This window comes from Myxine glutinosa, chromosome 1 (assembly GCF_964187855.1).
Source record: "Myxine glutinosa chromosome 1, kmMyxGlut1.1, whole genome shotgun sequence".
NCBI classification, from domain to species: Eukaryota; Metazoa; Chordata; class Myxini; order Myxiniformes; family Myxinidae; genus Myxine; species Myxine glutinosa.
In genome coordinates this window covers 101,358,986-101,374,362 of record NC_136261.1, presented here as the reverse complement: position 1 = coordinate 101,374,362, position 15,377 = coordinate 101,358,986, and the positions used below count along the sequence as shown (strand labels likewise).

General features: G+C 44.4%; 2 protein-coding genes across 3 annotated transcripts in view; both read left to right on the top strand.

Moving 5' to 3' along the window:
* Positions 1 to 15,377, top strand: part of TIMM10B (translocase of inner mitochondrial membrane 10B) — a 512,565-nt gene that overhangs the window by 169,055 nt on the left and 328,133 nt on the right. The gene's annotated exons all lie outside the window — the stretch shown is intronic.
* The window catches only part of RRM1 (ribonucleotide reductase catalytic subunit M1), a 400,603-nt gene that overhangs the window by 209,831 nt on the left and 175,395 nt on the right, over positions 1 to 15,377 (top strand). For both annotated transcript variants that reach the window (XM_078775295.1, XM_078775291.1), the window contains exons 15-17: positions 2,752 to 2,973; positions 3,115 to 3,191; positions 12,491 to 12,626. In XM_078775295.1, coding sequence (XP_078631421.1) covers positions 2,752 to 2,973; positions 3,115 to 3,191; positions 12,491 to 12,626 — 435 coding nt within the window. The remainder of the gene's footprint in view (positions 1 to 2,751; positions 2,974 to 3,114; positions 3,192 to 12,490; positions 12,627 to 15,377) is intronic.

Genomic DNA, 15,377 nt, shown 5'->3' with positions numbered 1-15,377 from the left:
TGATCAAACTTGACATGCAGCATCCTTACCCCAAGGACCAGGTTGGTATTACATTTCAGCCCGATCCGTTGAAAAATGGCGGACTTAGGCGACCATTTTGTTTTTGGTCATGAAAACGACGTTAACACTCTAGCGTCCACAAATATTAACAGATTTTGATCAAACTTAGAATGTTTAACCCTTACCACACAAGGTAGGTTGCTATTGCATTCCAACCCGATCCGTCACAAAATGGCCGCCATAGGCCGGTAGATTTTCATGACATCCGGCCGGCATTTTCCCTATAACTTTCATGACAAGGATTCCCCGCAATTTCTTCTGACGTCACTTAAATATGCACTTGCGACGTTTTGTGGGCATGTTCACTGGGACAAGATGTGGGGGTGGGTGACTTTGAAAGCGAATTACACCCATTTCCTTTTATCTACACAACTATATTTCTGCAACATTGTTGCAAAGTGTAACATTGTATCAATTGTAAAACAATGACAAGTATAAGGATACACGGACCTTAAAATTATTACACAAGGTTGTTGGCTTTTCATTTAAGTCAAATCTAGTACAGACAACTGACCTACTTTAAAGTTGTCCAGTCAGTTCAGTTGAGTTCTGCTTCCCTGGAAGCTCTAGTTTTGTACCTAATATTTAGAAACTTCCAGTGATGTAATCTTACCCTCGCTTCTGATACATTGATTTATCTTGCTGCTTTTTTGGTTTGTCGGTTTATCATCGTCGCACCGTTGGGTGCATACATATGCCAAGGCCGTTCCATTGGCTCAGGGTTACAATACTGGATGGGTCGCCACTCCAATGCAGGATACTCAACAAAGTGCAGTAATGTGAGGTTTCCCAGCGTGCTTGGGATAGTACAATACTGTGGAATCTTTAACGTCCAATTAATAATGCTGGGAGATGGAATGCCCAGATGCTGGGAGATGGATGGCACACACAATGATGTATCGCCTTCCCTGTGAAACACCAGAGTGATAGTTTAACACTGGCCTGAGATTCCAATCCACACTAGATAGCTCAGAAAGCGAGTGTGCATACCTCTTTTGTTTATTCCTGTCTATTTCTACCAGTTTCGAGTAAACACACCCTCTCCTCCACTTATCTATCTATAATTCCAGTAATCTCTGTGTGTATGTGTGTGTGTGTGTATGTGTGTGTGTATGTGTGTGTGTCTGTGTGTCTGTGACCGCTGTTTCTCGACAACCACGGGTCCGATATACTTGAAACTTGCCAGGTATATTGCTGGGGACCTGAGGATGTGCCTTTTCAAGGTTTCATATTAATCGGAGAAGTAGTTACCGAGCTATGGCGATTTCTTTACCAAACTCCGCAAGCCGTTCGCTTTGGACCAAACCATTTCATGTAAATAGAGGGGGGGGGGATTGTCACCGTACTCGCAAGCCGTTCGCTTTGGACCAAACCATTTCATGTAAATAGAGGGGGGGGATTGTCACCGTACTCGCAAGCCGTTCGCTTTGGCTTTGCGAATGGACCAAACCATTTCATGTAAATAGAGGGGGGGGGGGATTGTCACCGTACTCGCAAGCCGTTCGCTTTGGCTTTGCGAATGGACCAAACCATTTCATGTAAATAGAGGGGGGGGGATATAATTTTAGATATATATATAGTACGGGCATGCCCTAGTTGCTCTTAATTTCCTTCTTCTAAAGCAATGTCCTCACTTATTCTTCAAGCCTGATGTTGGTTTAACGGTTAAGGTGGCTGGCTTAACATCTCATGGTCTTCAGTTCAAGCCCCTGTCGTTCTGTTAAATAACACCAGGTGGGTTAACTCAGCCTGTCATCCTTCCAAGTCGGCAAAATGAGTACCAGCTTAATGGTAACAGGAGCATTGCATCAGCGGCACAGCCATGGTTCCAGAAAATGATGCAACCAGCAGCCATAGGCTCCATTGAAACACCAACTTATTGGTTCACGAGTTATCAAGTGACCACTATATTCGTTATTGGTGTGTGTCTGTGTGTCTGTCTGTCCGCAGCATAACTACCCGATGATATCATCCGATCTTGATGAAACTTGGGTGGGAGGTCGATATCATGATCGAGTTGTGTCCTGCCTAGAGTGGGCGTATTGCGCCCATTGTGGGCGGAGCAACGCCCGAAAAAGATGTCTTTTTAGGGGGTAATCGAGTTCAAGCTACATCTTCTCTGAGGGGTTTGGTGGAATCTGACAGGGGTTTCGATATTTGGTTAGGCCAATGTTATGTGTCTAGCTCCACGGAGCTCGATTTTTCATTTTCGCCCCAAGGTCACGAAATTTAGAAAAGTCGATTTTTGATGGTTTTATTACATTGTTCGCTTCCTGATAGGGTGAAATGTCGTACATGATCTTATATGATCACATACATCATGAAATACAAGTTTTCCAACAAATTTCAGAATCTTTGACCTTTGAAGGTTACAAAGTTTCAAAGTTGTCGGAATTGAACCGAATTTTCGGCATTGTGTAGCTAAGCTAACTAACCTCATAACTGATTATACATTATTTTCTATCTCATTTCAAGGTCAGTAACCTTCGTTTTGACATTTCCAGGCCTGGCCTGTCCGGGCCTGTTTCAGTTATAGTCCGTCCTTTGTCATTGAATACCGCTCGCTCGTGAACCATCGTCGTCTCCTGACTTGTTCTTCCTTATTTTTACAGTTTTGTTTTCCCACAATATTTTAATTCTTATTCATTGGCATTTCATATACCGGTAACTCTATCCCCTTCGTCCCTTTAGGCTGAGAAGTCCAACAAGCGCCACCGGCCCATTGGAGTTGGGGTGCAAGGCTTGGCAGATGCATTCATTTTGATGCGCCTACCTTTTGAGAGCCCAGAAGCTCGCCTCCTCAATGTGCAAATCTTCGAGACGCTCTATTATGCAGCATTGGATGCAAGTTGTGAGCTTGCAAAGGAATATGGCACATATGAAAGCTACGAGGGCTCACCTGTTAGCAATGGGGTAGGTTTAACACTGAAATAATTTTTATTTCTTGTTTCGTGTAACTTGTGATGTCGTTATTATTGTCTGCTTGGATTGATTTATTAATCTGTTTAGTTTGTTCCTTTTACCGCTTTCACTAATAACCTGTGATCTCGCCAGATCTTGCAGTATGATATGTGGGAAAGGAAGCCAACTGATTTGTGGAATTGGGACACCCTCAAGCAGAAGATCGCAGAGTAAGTTTTTATACCTCAAAACTGTATAATCATTGCAATTTATATATCAGTAGTTCAAATGCACGCCAATGGATGAGGGATTTGGTGGTGGGTGTCGGAGTGAGAGTGGCAGCACAAACAAGGGCTGGGAATGGTAGATGTTTAGGGGGAGGGGAGGGAGAGACGTGGGTGGATGGTATGTCCAATTGGGGGGGAGGATGGTGTGTTTGAAGATGTTTGATTATGTGGGATAGATTGTAGTATGGGTTCTGGGAGATGAAGCAGGTGGATGTGGAAGGGATCGAACTGCTGGTGATTATGTCGGGAAAAGATCCACGGTGGTGAATAAAGGGCTCGTACACCACCGATATGCAGGGAGAAAGAGGTCATACGGTGAAGGAAGTAAATTGCCATGCTCTTTTTCCCCTGCTTTTTCACTCTCCTCCCTCCCCCTTCCCCACTACCCTCGCTCACCTATTGGTTTTTATGATAAAAAGGGTATTTTAAATAGTGTTTGAGACAGTGGTGCCAGCAGTGCCAGCAGCAAATGAGTAGCTTGAGGGATGAGGTGTCTTAGGTGTAAATTGCCACGATGAGCCGTTAATGGCCCGAGGTTAAGCTTGGCCAAGCTTTGCAGCTATGGCAGTAAATTTAGCCAATTCGAACGGGAAGCGTGCAGAGGTGGTGACTTTTTAAATCCACTTTGGGCTTTTAAAATGATTTAGAATTGGAAATTTACGTCTTATCTTTGAATTGTGGTGTCACTTTCAGGGTGGTATCCTGCTAGCTCTTGAATAAAAAGGTCAATGCTTGGAAGCCTTTCAGATATTAACCTAATCCTTAATCCTCAAGCTCTGATCACCAAGTGATTGGCCTCTTTATTGAATAAAATAGCAATGGCTCTCAGCAAAGTGCACTTTCTTTAATCCATTGTGAAAGCATGGATTGAAGTTCTGGTGTTGATTATAATCTTTCCAGCATGCAGAAAAATTTGGACGACACGCACTCATGCTTGCAGTCACATGCGGAATGCATCATTGCTTTCTGCGGAACATTGGATTTCCGACGTGCCCTCTGTGATGATGTGTTGGCATCGTGTGATCCAAAACTAGGTAGTTGAACCCTTGGCCATCATGTCTTAAATTGGATACGTTTCCTTTTGCACGACAAAAACTTTCACGCATTCGTTGGCAGGGTGTGCGGCATTGCAGTAGTAATAGGATGTGCAGATGGATGGATGCATGGATTGATGACATGTAATATCCTTTTCCCAGTATTCCCCCCGATCAGTTGTAATTTGATCATCTCTTGAAGTGGTGGTTTTGCTGTCATCCCATCTACCTCCATTTTTGCGGACCAAAAGGGTAGACTAAAAGCACCGTCTGCATTTATCCATTATCATTCTCCTAGAGCAGTGCCCTCTTTCAATCTCCCCATTGTGCGTCTTTCTTATCGCTGCCTGCACAGGGTTCCAGTGCCTTTCATGTGGCCGTGTGCACTTCCCTTTGCACCTCGCATTTCAAAGGCATAAAAGATAGTTGTCTTGCTTCAGGGTTTACGTTTGGAATAGAGCAGTACAGGTGAGTGTCACAAACTGCTTGGTTCACCTGCATTTTGCCGCTTACCCTGTCACCTGTCTTGTGACTGGATCATAAAATCTATCACTCATTTCTGTTTGGCTCCGTTTAAGAGTTTATGATTATGACTCGGTCAATCATATCGATGATAGTTTTTTTTGTTGTTGTTTTTTTGTATACAAGATTGAGGCTCGTGAAAGAGCTAACATTAATCGCACAAAAAGTCAAACCGACACATAAAACACAAAATAAGGGGAGCGGAACACAAGATGGTGGAGAGAGGGGGGAAGGACACAAACACATCATTTGAGAGCAGGGATATCGGGGACAGCAGGGACATAGTTGATCACCATTTCATCTAACCACGTGTTAAAGATCTATACTTTGGTTGTGGAATTGGTCTTATCGTCAGATAGCAACATTATCAAATGGTACGTATTTTCATAATGGGTGGAAAGTGAGGAAATCCATGGTGTTTTAAAGTTTAAACTTTCTTTTGAAGACCTTGAAACACGATTCTAACCATACGATTGAAAGGATTGTGCTCTTCATGATTTTAAATTTCTGTTCGAAATATACGGGGTGCTCCACATTTTGAAAAGTACCTGTGCATCTGTAAAAGAAACAGGTGTAGGTGTTAAAGATACAGTTTCAGGTTTTTGTATTTTTATCATACTTGACAAAACTGACCAAACCGAGTTGTTCAGAATGTATTCTTCTTCTTCTTTTTCTTCTTCTTCCAACACATCGGTGCCCAAAAGCATCTTTTACTGAGGACACAGCTCTGCTGCTGATGCAGTGCCTACATGTAGGTTGGAGAAGGAATTTGGAATTTGTTCAGGATGCCCACGATTGCTCACTTACTCTTTGCAAAGGACACCATGGGATATTTAACATCCACATTCGAATGCCGGCAGGCAGGACGCCCAGTTTAACGTTCATCCAAAAGGACAGCACACACGTTGATGAATCACCCTGCCTGGGAAACATCAGGGTGGCAGTTTATAGCTGGTTTAGGATTCGAACCCAGGCTAGACAGCTCAGAGACGAGTGTGCATATCTCTAGGCTATCTTGCCAGCCCTCAGAATGAATGAATGATCGTTTTAAGGCCATTTTTCCCCGCCAGAGCGGGGGTTAGCCTTGTGGGCCCCATGACAATCATGGTTCCCTGTTTGAGGCAATGTTTTTTTATGGCCGGATGCCCTTCCTGACGCCAACCCTTGGTCACGCTTTTACGATGCGCTTTGGGCTTCCTCAGGGATACAGTATGCCTATTCTGAATCGGGGTACACACCGTGATCATTCATCCCAGCAAGCTGGTACTCAATTTGTGATCATTCATCCCAGCAAGCTGGTCCTCAATTTGCCGACCTCGGAAGGATGACAGGCTGAGTCAACCCCCCTGGTGTTAATTCAGCGATCGACCGGGATTCGAACCCAGGATCCTAGGATCCCAAGCCGGCACCCGAACCGCTAAGCCAACGCCAGGCTAAAACTTGCCAGCCCTCAGAGCATGTGGAAATTTATTCCTCGCTTCTCCCATCTATGGAACCATTCAGAAGATCTCCGGTCTTGCCGGCGAGGTTTCGTTTATTCGCAGCTGTCTACGCTCTCCATCGAAATCGAAGTTAAGTAATTGTTCCCATTTGTATTTTCGTTATAACTGTATTTATTTTATGGTGTTGTGCATATCGTGTGTCCCGAGGAAGATTTTCGGTGCAAATCTTTCATACCTGTATAGAAAATCGTGTTAATTCGTGTCGTGTCTTTTGAGGCCTTGTACAGTGTCCAACCTTGAGGCTTTGTTTTCCTCTCAGCGGTCCGTCGTTTGTGCTCCAATAACTTTCGTTCTCTGCTTTTCCCAGTCTTTTCACCCCATAGCCTACTTCCTTGTTTAAAATCAACTCAAAAAAAAAAACAAAAAAAACTTTTCCTTCTCTGTTCTTATTCTTTGTTCTCATTCGTTTATTCGTTCATTCGTTCTTCGAACGACGTTCACTGTTATTACTGTTACTGTAATAACAGTTATTACTGTTATTACTGTTCACTGTTAACGTTCACTGTTATTAACCTTAAAATGTTTACACTTTCCCCTCAAGTTCTGTATTCCGTCGTATATTATAACACCTTTTTCTTCTTCTTCTTCTTTAAAAGGCTGCTTTCGACTTGCTCACCAAATCTATTCATCCCAAAAAAAAATTCCATCTCTTTCAGTGCCTCTTTTCTACATTCCCTAAACTCTCCTGCACTCCATCCTCCCTCCAGCGTCCTTAAACGTATTTTTGACTCGAAGGTCACAAGAAACTCATTTTGCAATAAATGTTCGTTTCCCATTAATCGTACACTTTCTAAAATCCAATCTCACCCCTCCCCTCCAAATCCTCCCCATCACCCATCCCTTTCAAATCTCCCCCCTTGCCCCTTCTCTCCTAAACTCCCCCCACACCCCTCCCCTCCAAGACTCCCCCTCGCCCCTCCCCTCCTAAACTCCCCCCTCACCCCTCCCCTCCAAATCTCCCCCATATCCCATCCCTTTCAAATCCCTCCCCTTGTCCCTTCCCTCCTAAACTCCCCCCTCGCCCCTCCCCTTCAAATCTCCCCACCCTCATTTCTTCTCAATTTCCCCCCTCTCACTCCCCCTCCTCAAAGCGTCCTCCCCGCTTCTTCCCCCTTCCAACTCTCACCTCCATCTCCCCCAACCTTCTGCCTCGCTCTTCCCCCTCCTCAAATAACACCTCATTGTGCCTCACCCAATCACCATCAAACCTTTTGTCCGCCCCATCCTTCCCTTTCTCTGAGCTATTCTGAAATCTCTGACACACCTTCAACAGCTCTCCCTACCTCTTCCACCTCTTCCACATCTTACCCTACCCCTCCTCCCCCCTGTTCTGTATCTGATGCTCCCCCTTCCTCTTCATTAACGGTATGGACCTCAAACATCCGGGGCCTTCGTTCAAACTCAACTGATCTCTCCATACAGGTTGCTTCTATCAAACCAGACGTGATCTGCTCAACAGAAACTTTCCTCCTTCATGATGTCTCCGATTCCTTAGTATCTCTCCCGGGTTACTCCCTCCTCCGGTATGATAGACCTGAGCCTCGTCCTGGAGGTGGGGTTGCTATCTTTATCAAAAACTGTCTTCCTCACTCGCCCTGCACTACACTCTCTCCACCTCACCCCCAGGAATACCTCTGGCTACGGCGTCCTCTTCGCTCCCACCTCTTGTTCATATGTGTGTTGTACCGTCCACCAAACAGTGATGACTCCATCTACATCTCGCTGTCTGATAATATGGACCAACTTCTGTCGACTCATCCTAACTCTCTCTTCCTCATATGTGGTGATTTCAATTGTCACCATGCCAGTTGGCTGGGTGTGGGTACTGCTCTCACCAGCCATGGCTCCTCAGCAAAGGATTTCTGCGACTCACTGGGACTGACACAATCTGTCAATTTCCCAACCCGGATCTCAGTCAACGGAGCATCTTCTCTTCTGGACTTGGTTTTGACTAACTTCCCTGAAAATGTCTGCTGCTCTTCTTCTGCTCCAATTGGCTCATCTGATCATGTGCTTGTTAAAGTGGACATCTCTCTGACCATTCTCAGGGAGCCTGCTCAGCGTCGACGAGTCTGGCATTTCACTCAGGCCAACTGGCACGGTCTTCAAGCAGCCATCAATCATCTGGACTGGTCTCCCATCTCTACCACCTCTGACATCAACTCATCCTGGGAATTCTTCCAAAGTAAATTGCTCTCTCTCATGCACAGATTTATCCCATCTCGTCTTCAGTTGTCATACCCTTCCTCCCGTCCATGGTACACGGAATCTTGTGGTGAGGCTGTTGCCCAGAAACAACTTGCCTTCGTCTCCTGGAAAGCAAATCCAACGGAAGGAAATCTCATTTCCTTTCACAAAGCCCGAAACAAGTGTGTGTCCACCCTCAGGAGAGCCAGGAAACAATATCTCTCCGTTCTCAAGACCGAACTCTCTTATCTGTCTCCCTCTTCCAAATCCTGGTGGCGTCTGGTCAAATCTGTTTCTGGTGTTTGTTCCCCATCCATCCCCTCCCTTACCTCAAACGGCTACACAGCTGACTCCGCACGTGAAAAAGCTGAATGCCTCAACTCTGTGTTTGCCTCTAAATCTTGTGTCCCAAACCCATCCCTCTCTGTACCCACCGTACCCAGTCGTACCCAGCTGCTGCTGGACTCAGTGTCCTTTCCTCCTGACAAGGTGGAAAAGTTTCTGTCAACCCTCGACTCTGATTCTGCAACTGGACCTGACGGCATCAGCCCACGGGTCCTAAAATCCTGTTCTTCCGCTCTTTCACTCCCTCTCTCTGTTCTCTTCACCCTCTCTTTTGCTCAAGGTCAACTGCCATCTGCTTGGAAATCAGCCAACATCACCGCTTTGCACAAAAAAGGTGCAAAAACAGATCCTAGCAACTACAGACCAATCAGCCTTCTCCCAATTATCAGCAAAGTCATGGAATCCATCATTGCTTCGGATATGAAATCTTTCCTCTTCTCCAATGGCTTGATCTCTGATCATCAATTTGGTTTCAGACCAGGTCACTCTACTCTGGACATGCTGCTTCTGCTGTCTCAGCAATGGATGGAGGTCCTCAATGCCAAACAGGAAATTAGAGCTGTCTCCCTCGACATATCACGTGCCTTCGATACGGTCTGGCACCCCGCTCTGCTCACCAAACTCTCCTCCTTTGGTATCCATGGAAATCTCCACGCATGGCTGGCGGACTTCCTCTCTCGTCGTAGTCAACGTGTGGCCCTGAATGGGTTTCTCTCATCTCCTCTTCCTGTTCAGGCTGGAGTTCCCCAAGGCAGTGTTCTGGGCCCTGTGCTTTTTCTGGTCTTCATCAATGATCTCTCTGACTCTCTTGAAAATCCTCTCTATCTCTTTGCTGATGACTCCACTCTCTGCCGCTCCATTCCTCATCCCTCATCCCTCAGATCGGCAGTCTGCAGCCTCCTCACTCTCTGCAGACCTGGACAAAATCACAGACTGGGCAAACAAGTGGAACATGTCTTTCAATCCTGACAAATCTCACACTCTTACGATGTCTCTCCGAAAAGACCGACTGGACAACCCTCCCATCCACTTTCTGAATAATCCTCTCCAAGAAGTTCTGTCACTCAGCTTTTGGGTCTCACTATCTGCCATGATCTTTCCTGGGAAAACCACATTTCCAAGCTGGCCTCCAAAGCCAGTCGCCGACTGGGCATCCTCCGTCGTGCGAAGTCCTTCCTTGGCACACCTGAGCTCCTCACCACATACAAGGCTTTCATCCGCAGCTCAATGGAATACTGCTCTCCCCTCTGGGCTGGTGCTCCTGCCTCACACATAGCTCGTCTTCACGCTGTTGAAACCAAAGCGTTCAGAATCATTGGAATCTCCCGCCATGACGCTATCTCCGAGGGCCTTTCACTTATTCACCGCAGGCAGGTTGGTGGTCTTTCCGTCTTCTACCGACTCCTCTCCGGCCTTGCTCCCCCAGCTCTCTCTGGGCTCCGTCCCCCAAATATTCCTGTAGGTCCCACAAGATCTGCCTGCAACCCTCTTATGGTTAAACTGCCAAAATCAAGAGTCTCTGCTCACCTTCATTCCTCTTTTCTCCCACCTCTGGAACAAACTCCCTCACTCTCTTCAATCCCACTGTGTGGGATTGTGACAATCCCTCCAGGTCTTTAAAACGGCTGTTCACCACCAAAACCTTGATCTTTTCTACCCCCGCTAATTTTTTTTTTTTTTTGTATACTGAATCGAGGCTCGTGAAAGAGCTAACATTTACTTCACAAACAAATCAACCAGACAAACAAAATATATAAAAAGAGGGAGCGGAAAACAGATGGGGAGAGAAGGGGAAGCACACAAACACAACATTTGAGAGCAGGGAGATGTGTGGAAGGGAGAGGGTTTGGGGGGAGGAGGCATGGGAAGGGGGGGGGGGGTGGAGGGAGAAATATAAAACACAAGGACACCAAGGACTTCCAGGACAGAAGTTGGTATTTCAAAAAAGTGGAACTGGGGTGAAATTAGCGGGGGTAGAAAAGATCAAGGTTTTGGATGTGGGAAGATAAGAGATGGTGGTGAACAGCTGTTTTAAAGACCTGGAGGGTGGAGTGGGATTGAAGAGAGTGAGGGAATTTGTGCCAGAGGCGGGAGAAAAGAGGAATGAAGGAGTGAAGGTGAGCAGAGAGTCTTGATTTTGGCAGTTTGATCATAAGAGGGTTGCAAGCAGATCTTGTGCGACCTGTAGGAATATTTGCGGGACAGAGCCCAGAGAGAGCTGGGGGGGCAAGGCCAGAGAGGAGTCGGTAGAAGATGGAAAGACCACCAATTTCACCCCAAAACCACTTTTTTGAGGTGGCTTTTGTCTTCTTTCCTGGAAGTCCTTGGTGTCCTTGCGTTTTATACTTATCTTGCCTCCCCCCAGGCCCTCTCCCTCCCACACATCTCCCGATGTCCCTGCTCTCAAATGTTGTGTTTGTGTGCTTCCTCCCGTTCTCTCCCCATCTTGTCGATCGCTCCCCTTTTTATATAATTTGTTTGCTTGTTTGTTTGATTTGTTTGTTTGATAAATGTTAGCTCTTTCACGAGCCTCGACTCTGTATACAAAAAAAAAATCTTCAAGAGGCTGTTCTGTCTTGCTCTTCACTCCAGGACTACAAGCAGGCAGTGCAACGCCGCTGTCAATTGAACCTTGCTCTTCCATGGGCCTCGCTCTTGGAGAAAAAAAAGAAGAACTTGTACCTTTTCATTATCATATGCTTTAAAAGAAAAGCTGACACACACCATAGACAAAAGGACCTCTTAAACTATGATATGTTTGTCCATCAGATGATAAAGTATCCAAAAATAAAACAATTATAATGATAGCAGAAATGCCAATTTGTTACATAAGCCCCGAGTTCACAGACTTGTTAGAATGTTATATAAACATTACTTTTCCTTTAAATCTCAATTTATTCTAAAGGGAGGATTTAATGAACGTTTCTGTTTTTATCACTTATTTATATATTATGAATATAGTTTGCAGTCAGGCTGTTGGTCTTTGTAATTTTTGATAATGGTACTGATTGGTGTACGATAAATAAGTGGACAAACCTTTCAATGTGTTCGTATGTGTTCAAAAACATGTTCGTTTTTTGTGCACAGAAAAACACCAAAAAAAGTTCATTCATATCCACCATCTAAATCCTGACTTTTTTCTCGATTTGGCGAGAAAGTTTCTGCTGCACTTGGTTGGGGTTGTCTGGCTGGCTTCATCTTTCCATCACAGCATCGGAAAAAAACACCATTAAATGTGTTTATAACAGAAGTAAAGCACAGAGCCAGGTTGTGTTGCAATCTCATTAGCTACATTTGTACGATCGGTGGACACTTTTCATGTGCCGGCATGCAAACACCATGGCATCCAAAGTCGTGCTAGCCGTTTAATCCATATTTTTAAACAATAACGATCCAAAAATCAGTTTGAAATGGAGATTAAAGTTTTAACAAAACAAAACAAATTAACAAAAACACAGACAAGACTTCACTCAGTTAATTTAAAATTATTTTTCCAAAAAAAGGGTAAAAAAATTTTTATTAATCTTTGCAAAAACAGTCAGTGATGCACTCCGTCAACCTCTTAAGCTGGCGTATCCTTAAACAGCCTGCCCCCGGCTTTAATAGAAATCTCACATTGCACGCGAGACCGATTATTGGATTGTGTCTGCAGGCACGGGGTACGGAACAGCTTGCTTATAGCTCCCATGCCAACAGCTTCTACTGCCCAGATCCTGGGGAACAACGAATCCGTTGAGCCATACACCAGCAACATCTACACGCGAAGAGTGCTCTCAGGCGAGTTCCAGGTTTGTATGAAAAGCATTTTCTTCCTAGATTTCCTCATCTTTATTTGTTAGCGAGTTTTGTTAACTTTATTACTGTTAACTTTATTTGTTAACAAATAACCGAGTAAAGGTTATTTGTTAACAAGTAAATTATATGTGTAAATTTAAATTCCATCGTTTGGAAATGTGAACTTGAGTTTATAAGTAATGGTGTTTTTCTGTGTACAAAGTCAAGGCTTGCAGAGGAGCTAGAACACAGAACTGACCAGGATATAAAATAACGAAAAAAGCAGTGGAAAAGGGGAGAGAGGGAACCACTAACAAACAGCAAGATAGAGGGACAAGATAGAAAGAGACCTGGAGGAAGAAAGTACAGCGGGAATAATGAGAGCAAAGGGATGGGCAGGAGGGGGCGGACAAACTGCATACAGTGCAAACTCTCAATCACAAGTAGATTGAACAACAACAAAAAAAATAATTGAAGAGTGGGGTGGGAGAACCCAATAACCTGGAAAAACAAGCTTGCTTGGGTAAGGTTAATGAGTTTATTTTTTTTCAATCAATGCCATTTTTCAATCACCAGGCCACCATGCATCACTGCCATTGTCATGACACACCTCATATTTTGCTCTGCTTTTTCACCTGCAGCCACACTTGGGAATGTCCCAATCTGAGTACAGGCAGTCCCCAGTTTCCGAACACTGTTCTTCAAAATGTGTTCATAAGCCAGATGTTTGTTAACCACAACAATAAATCCCCTTTAAATACATGTAATGAGTGATGAATTGGTTCCCGAACACAAATTAAACCCTATTTCTTACATAGAACGTTATTAAATGTGCTTTTAAAAGTGAATAAAGTGATGCTATAAATACATACTGCAATATGGTAATAATTATAAAAAGAGCTTAAAAACTTGTTTATCCAAATGTTTTTTTGGAAATGGACAGACACCAGCTGTAGTTGAGGAGGTCAACATGTACAAATACAGTACAGTATGGTGCCACCAAAAAAGCCAGATGCATCATGGGACTCGAATGAATCCCTGCGTTCCGCTCTTCAGCGCGCCCACCCACGCATTGTTTGTTTTCCTGCATTCGAGCGTCCGATTTCCTGTACGTTCTCAAACCCTATTTTTACCTGCAATATGTTGCAGGCCTTACAAGAGTTTTGTGTTGCTGTTCTTGTTGGGGGTCGATTTTAGAAATGTGCACCCATTGTTCGGACAGCTGCTGGACCTCACCCACCTCTGCCACTTGACTCTACCCACCATGGTATCGCACCAAAATAATATGGCCGCCATCTTGGTTTTCTGATGGCCGAACACACATTGGGCCTGTAGGCCTCTGCTGATTATACACTGCCTGGGTTCGTTGCATCAGATTTACATTGGCTTTCTTTGGGTCAAGTGTTATTAACGATGAGGGACTTTAGCGTTGAAGGAAAAGACTCCTGAGGCGTTTGGAATCTGATTTGATCTTTATTCCAACCTCCAACCCCGACCAACCAAACCCACTCGTCTCAATTCCAGGTGAACCCGGTTCCGGAAAAACCTTGATCAACCCGAGCTCAAGATTATTTATTTACATATAACATGAAAGGCAAAATGATGCCACTACAGGACCCCAAACAATCTAATCATATGTCGAAGGATAGTAATGTTTAATCAAGGCCATCAAAACGCATGGTAAGTCAGAACACACGGTAATCAAGCATTACATTATGCAAATTTTTCAACAGCACCTTAAATGCATGTATCCCAATAACGCTGTTCATATTTTAAGAGTGCTTTAAATGTGCATTTCCCAATCGGCCTGTTTCTCGATTTTGTCGCAGGTTGTGACCACAGAGTGGTCATTCTTGGTTTTTTTTATGCAACAACGTTATTAAATGTACTTTTTATATAAAAACGAATAAATTCGAGTAAATTGAGCGTGTGTAGTAGAAAGGATGACGAGGGATAACGAGCTCGAGGGGGTTTATGGTGAAGCAGGATGAGCATCGATGTCTTTCGTGCTGGTAAAGAAACTTTGGAGAGTGACGTGTGAAATGTGAAATCGGATGATATCCGAGTGTTGGGGTGAACCGTGTCAATGGGTAATTAACTCTCAGCTGTGTTAGTGGAAACGATCGAACGTTTCAAAGACGGAAATATCGTTATAGATGATAATGTTCGGAAACTGGGTGTTCGTAAACCGGGGACTGCCTTGTATATGATTCTTGCTGCCCTGTTTCAATTCGTAGATATTGTATTTGTCCATTGTATGAGTTATCGTGTTATTTCATTTTGTCAAGTATTTAAAAACTTTGTTCATTAGTTTTATACGTAGTGTGTTCAAAAAGTATCCGACCTTTATTTTTCGTGCGTAAAAAAAAAAGAAGCTAGGGAGGCGTTGATTGGTGCACGTATGTAGGCGATCCTAATGCGCACGCGTGAATTTTTTCCCACCTGCAGAAGCTGTCATTCGACGACAGACCGCCGATGAGTGAGGAAATGTAAGTGAGCGCCGTCAGATTTTCGTTTTTGACAAAATGACGGAAAAACTTCAACAACGCTACTGCATCAAATTTTGTGTAAAGCTTGGCGATGTTGGATGCTTCCATTGTGATGACTGCAACTTGGTTTCTGGGTCGTACCCATAAACCCAGGACTCATCGCCAGTGATCACTGTGTTGAGGAAGCTGGGATCGCTGTTCACAGTCTCCAGCATGTCCTGTGCGATCTCCAAACGGAGTTGCTTCTGCTCAATCGTTAGCAGCTTTGGTACGAAC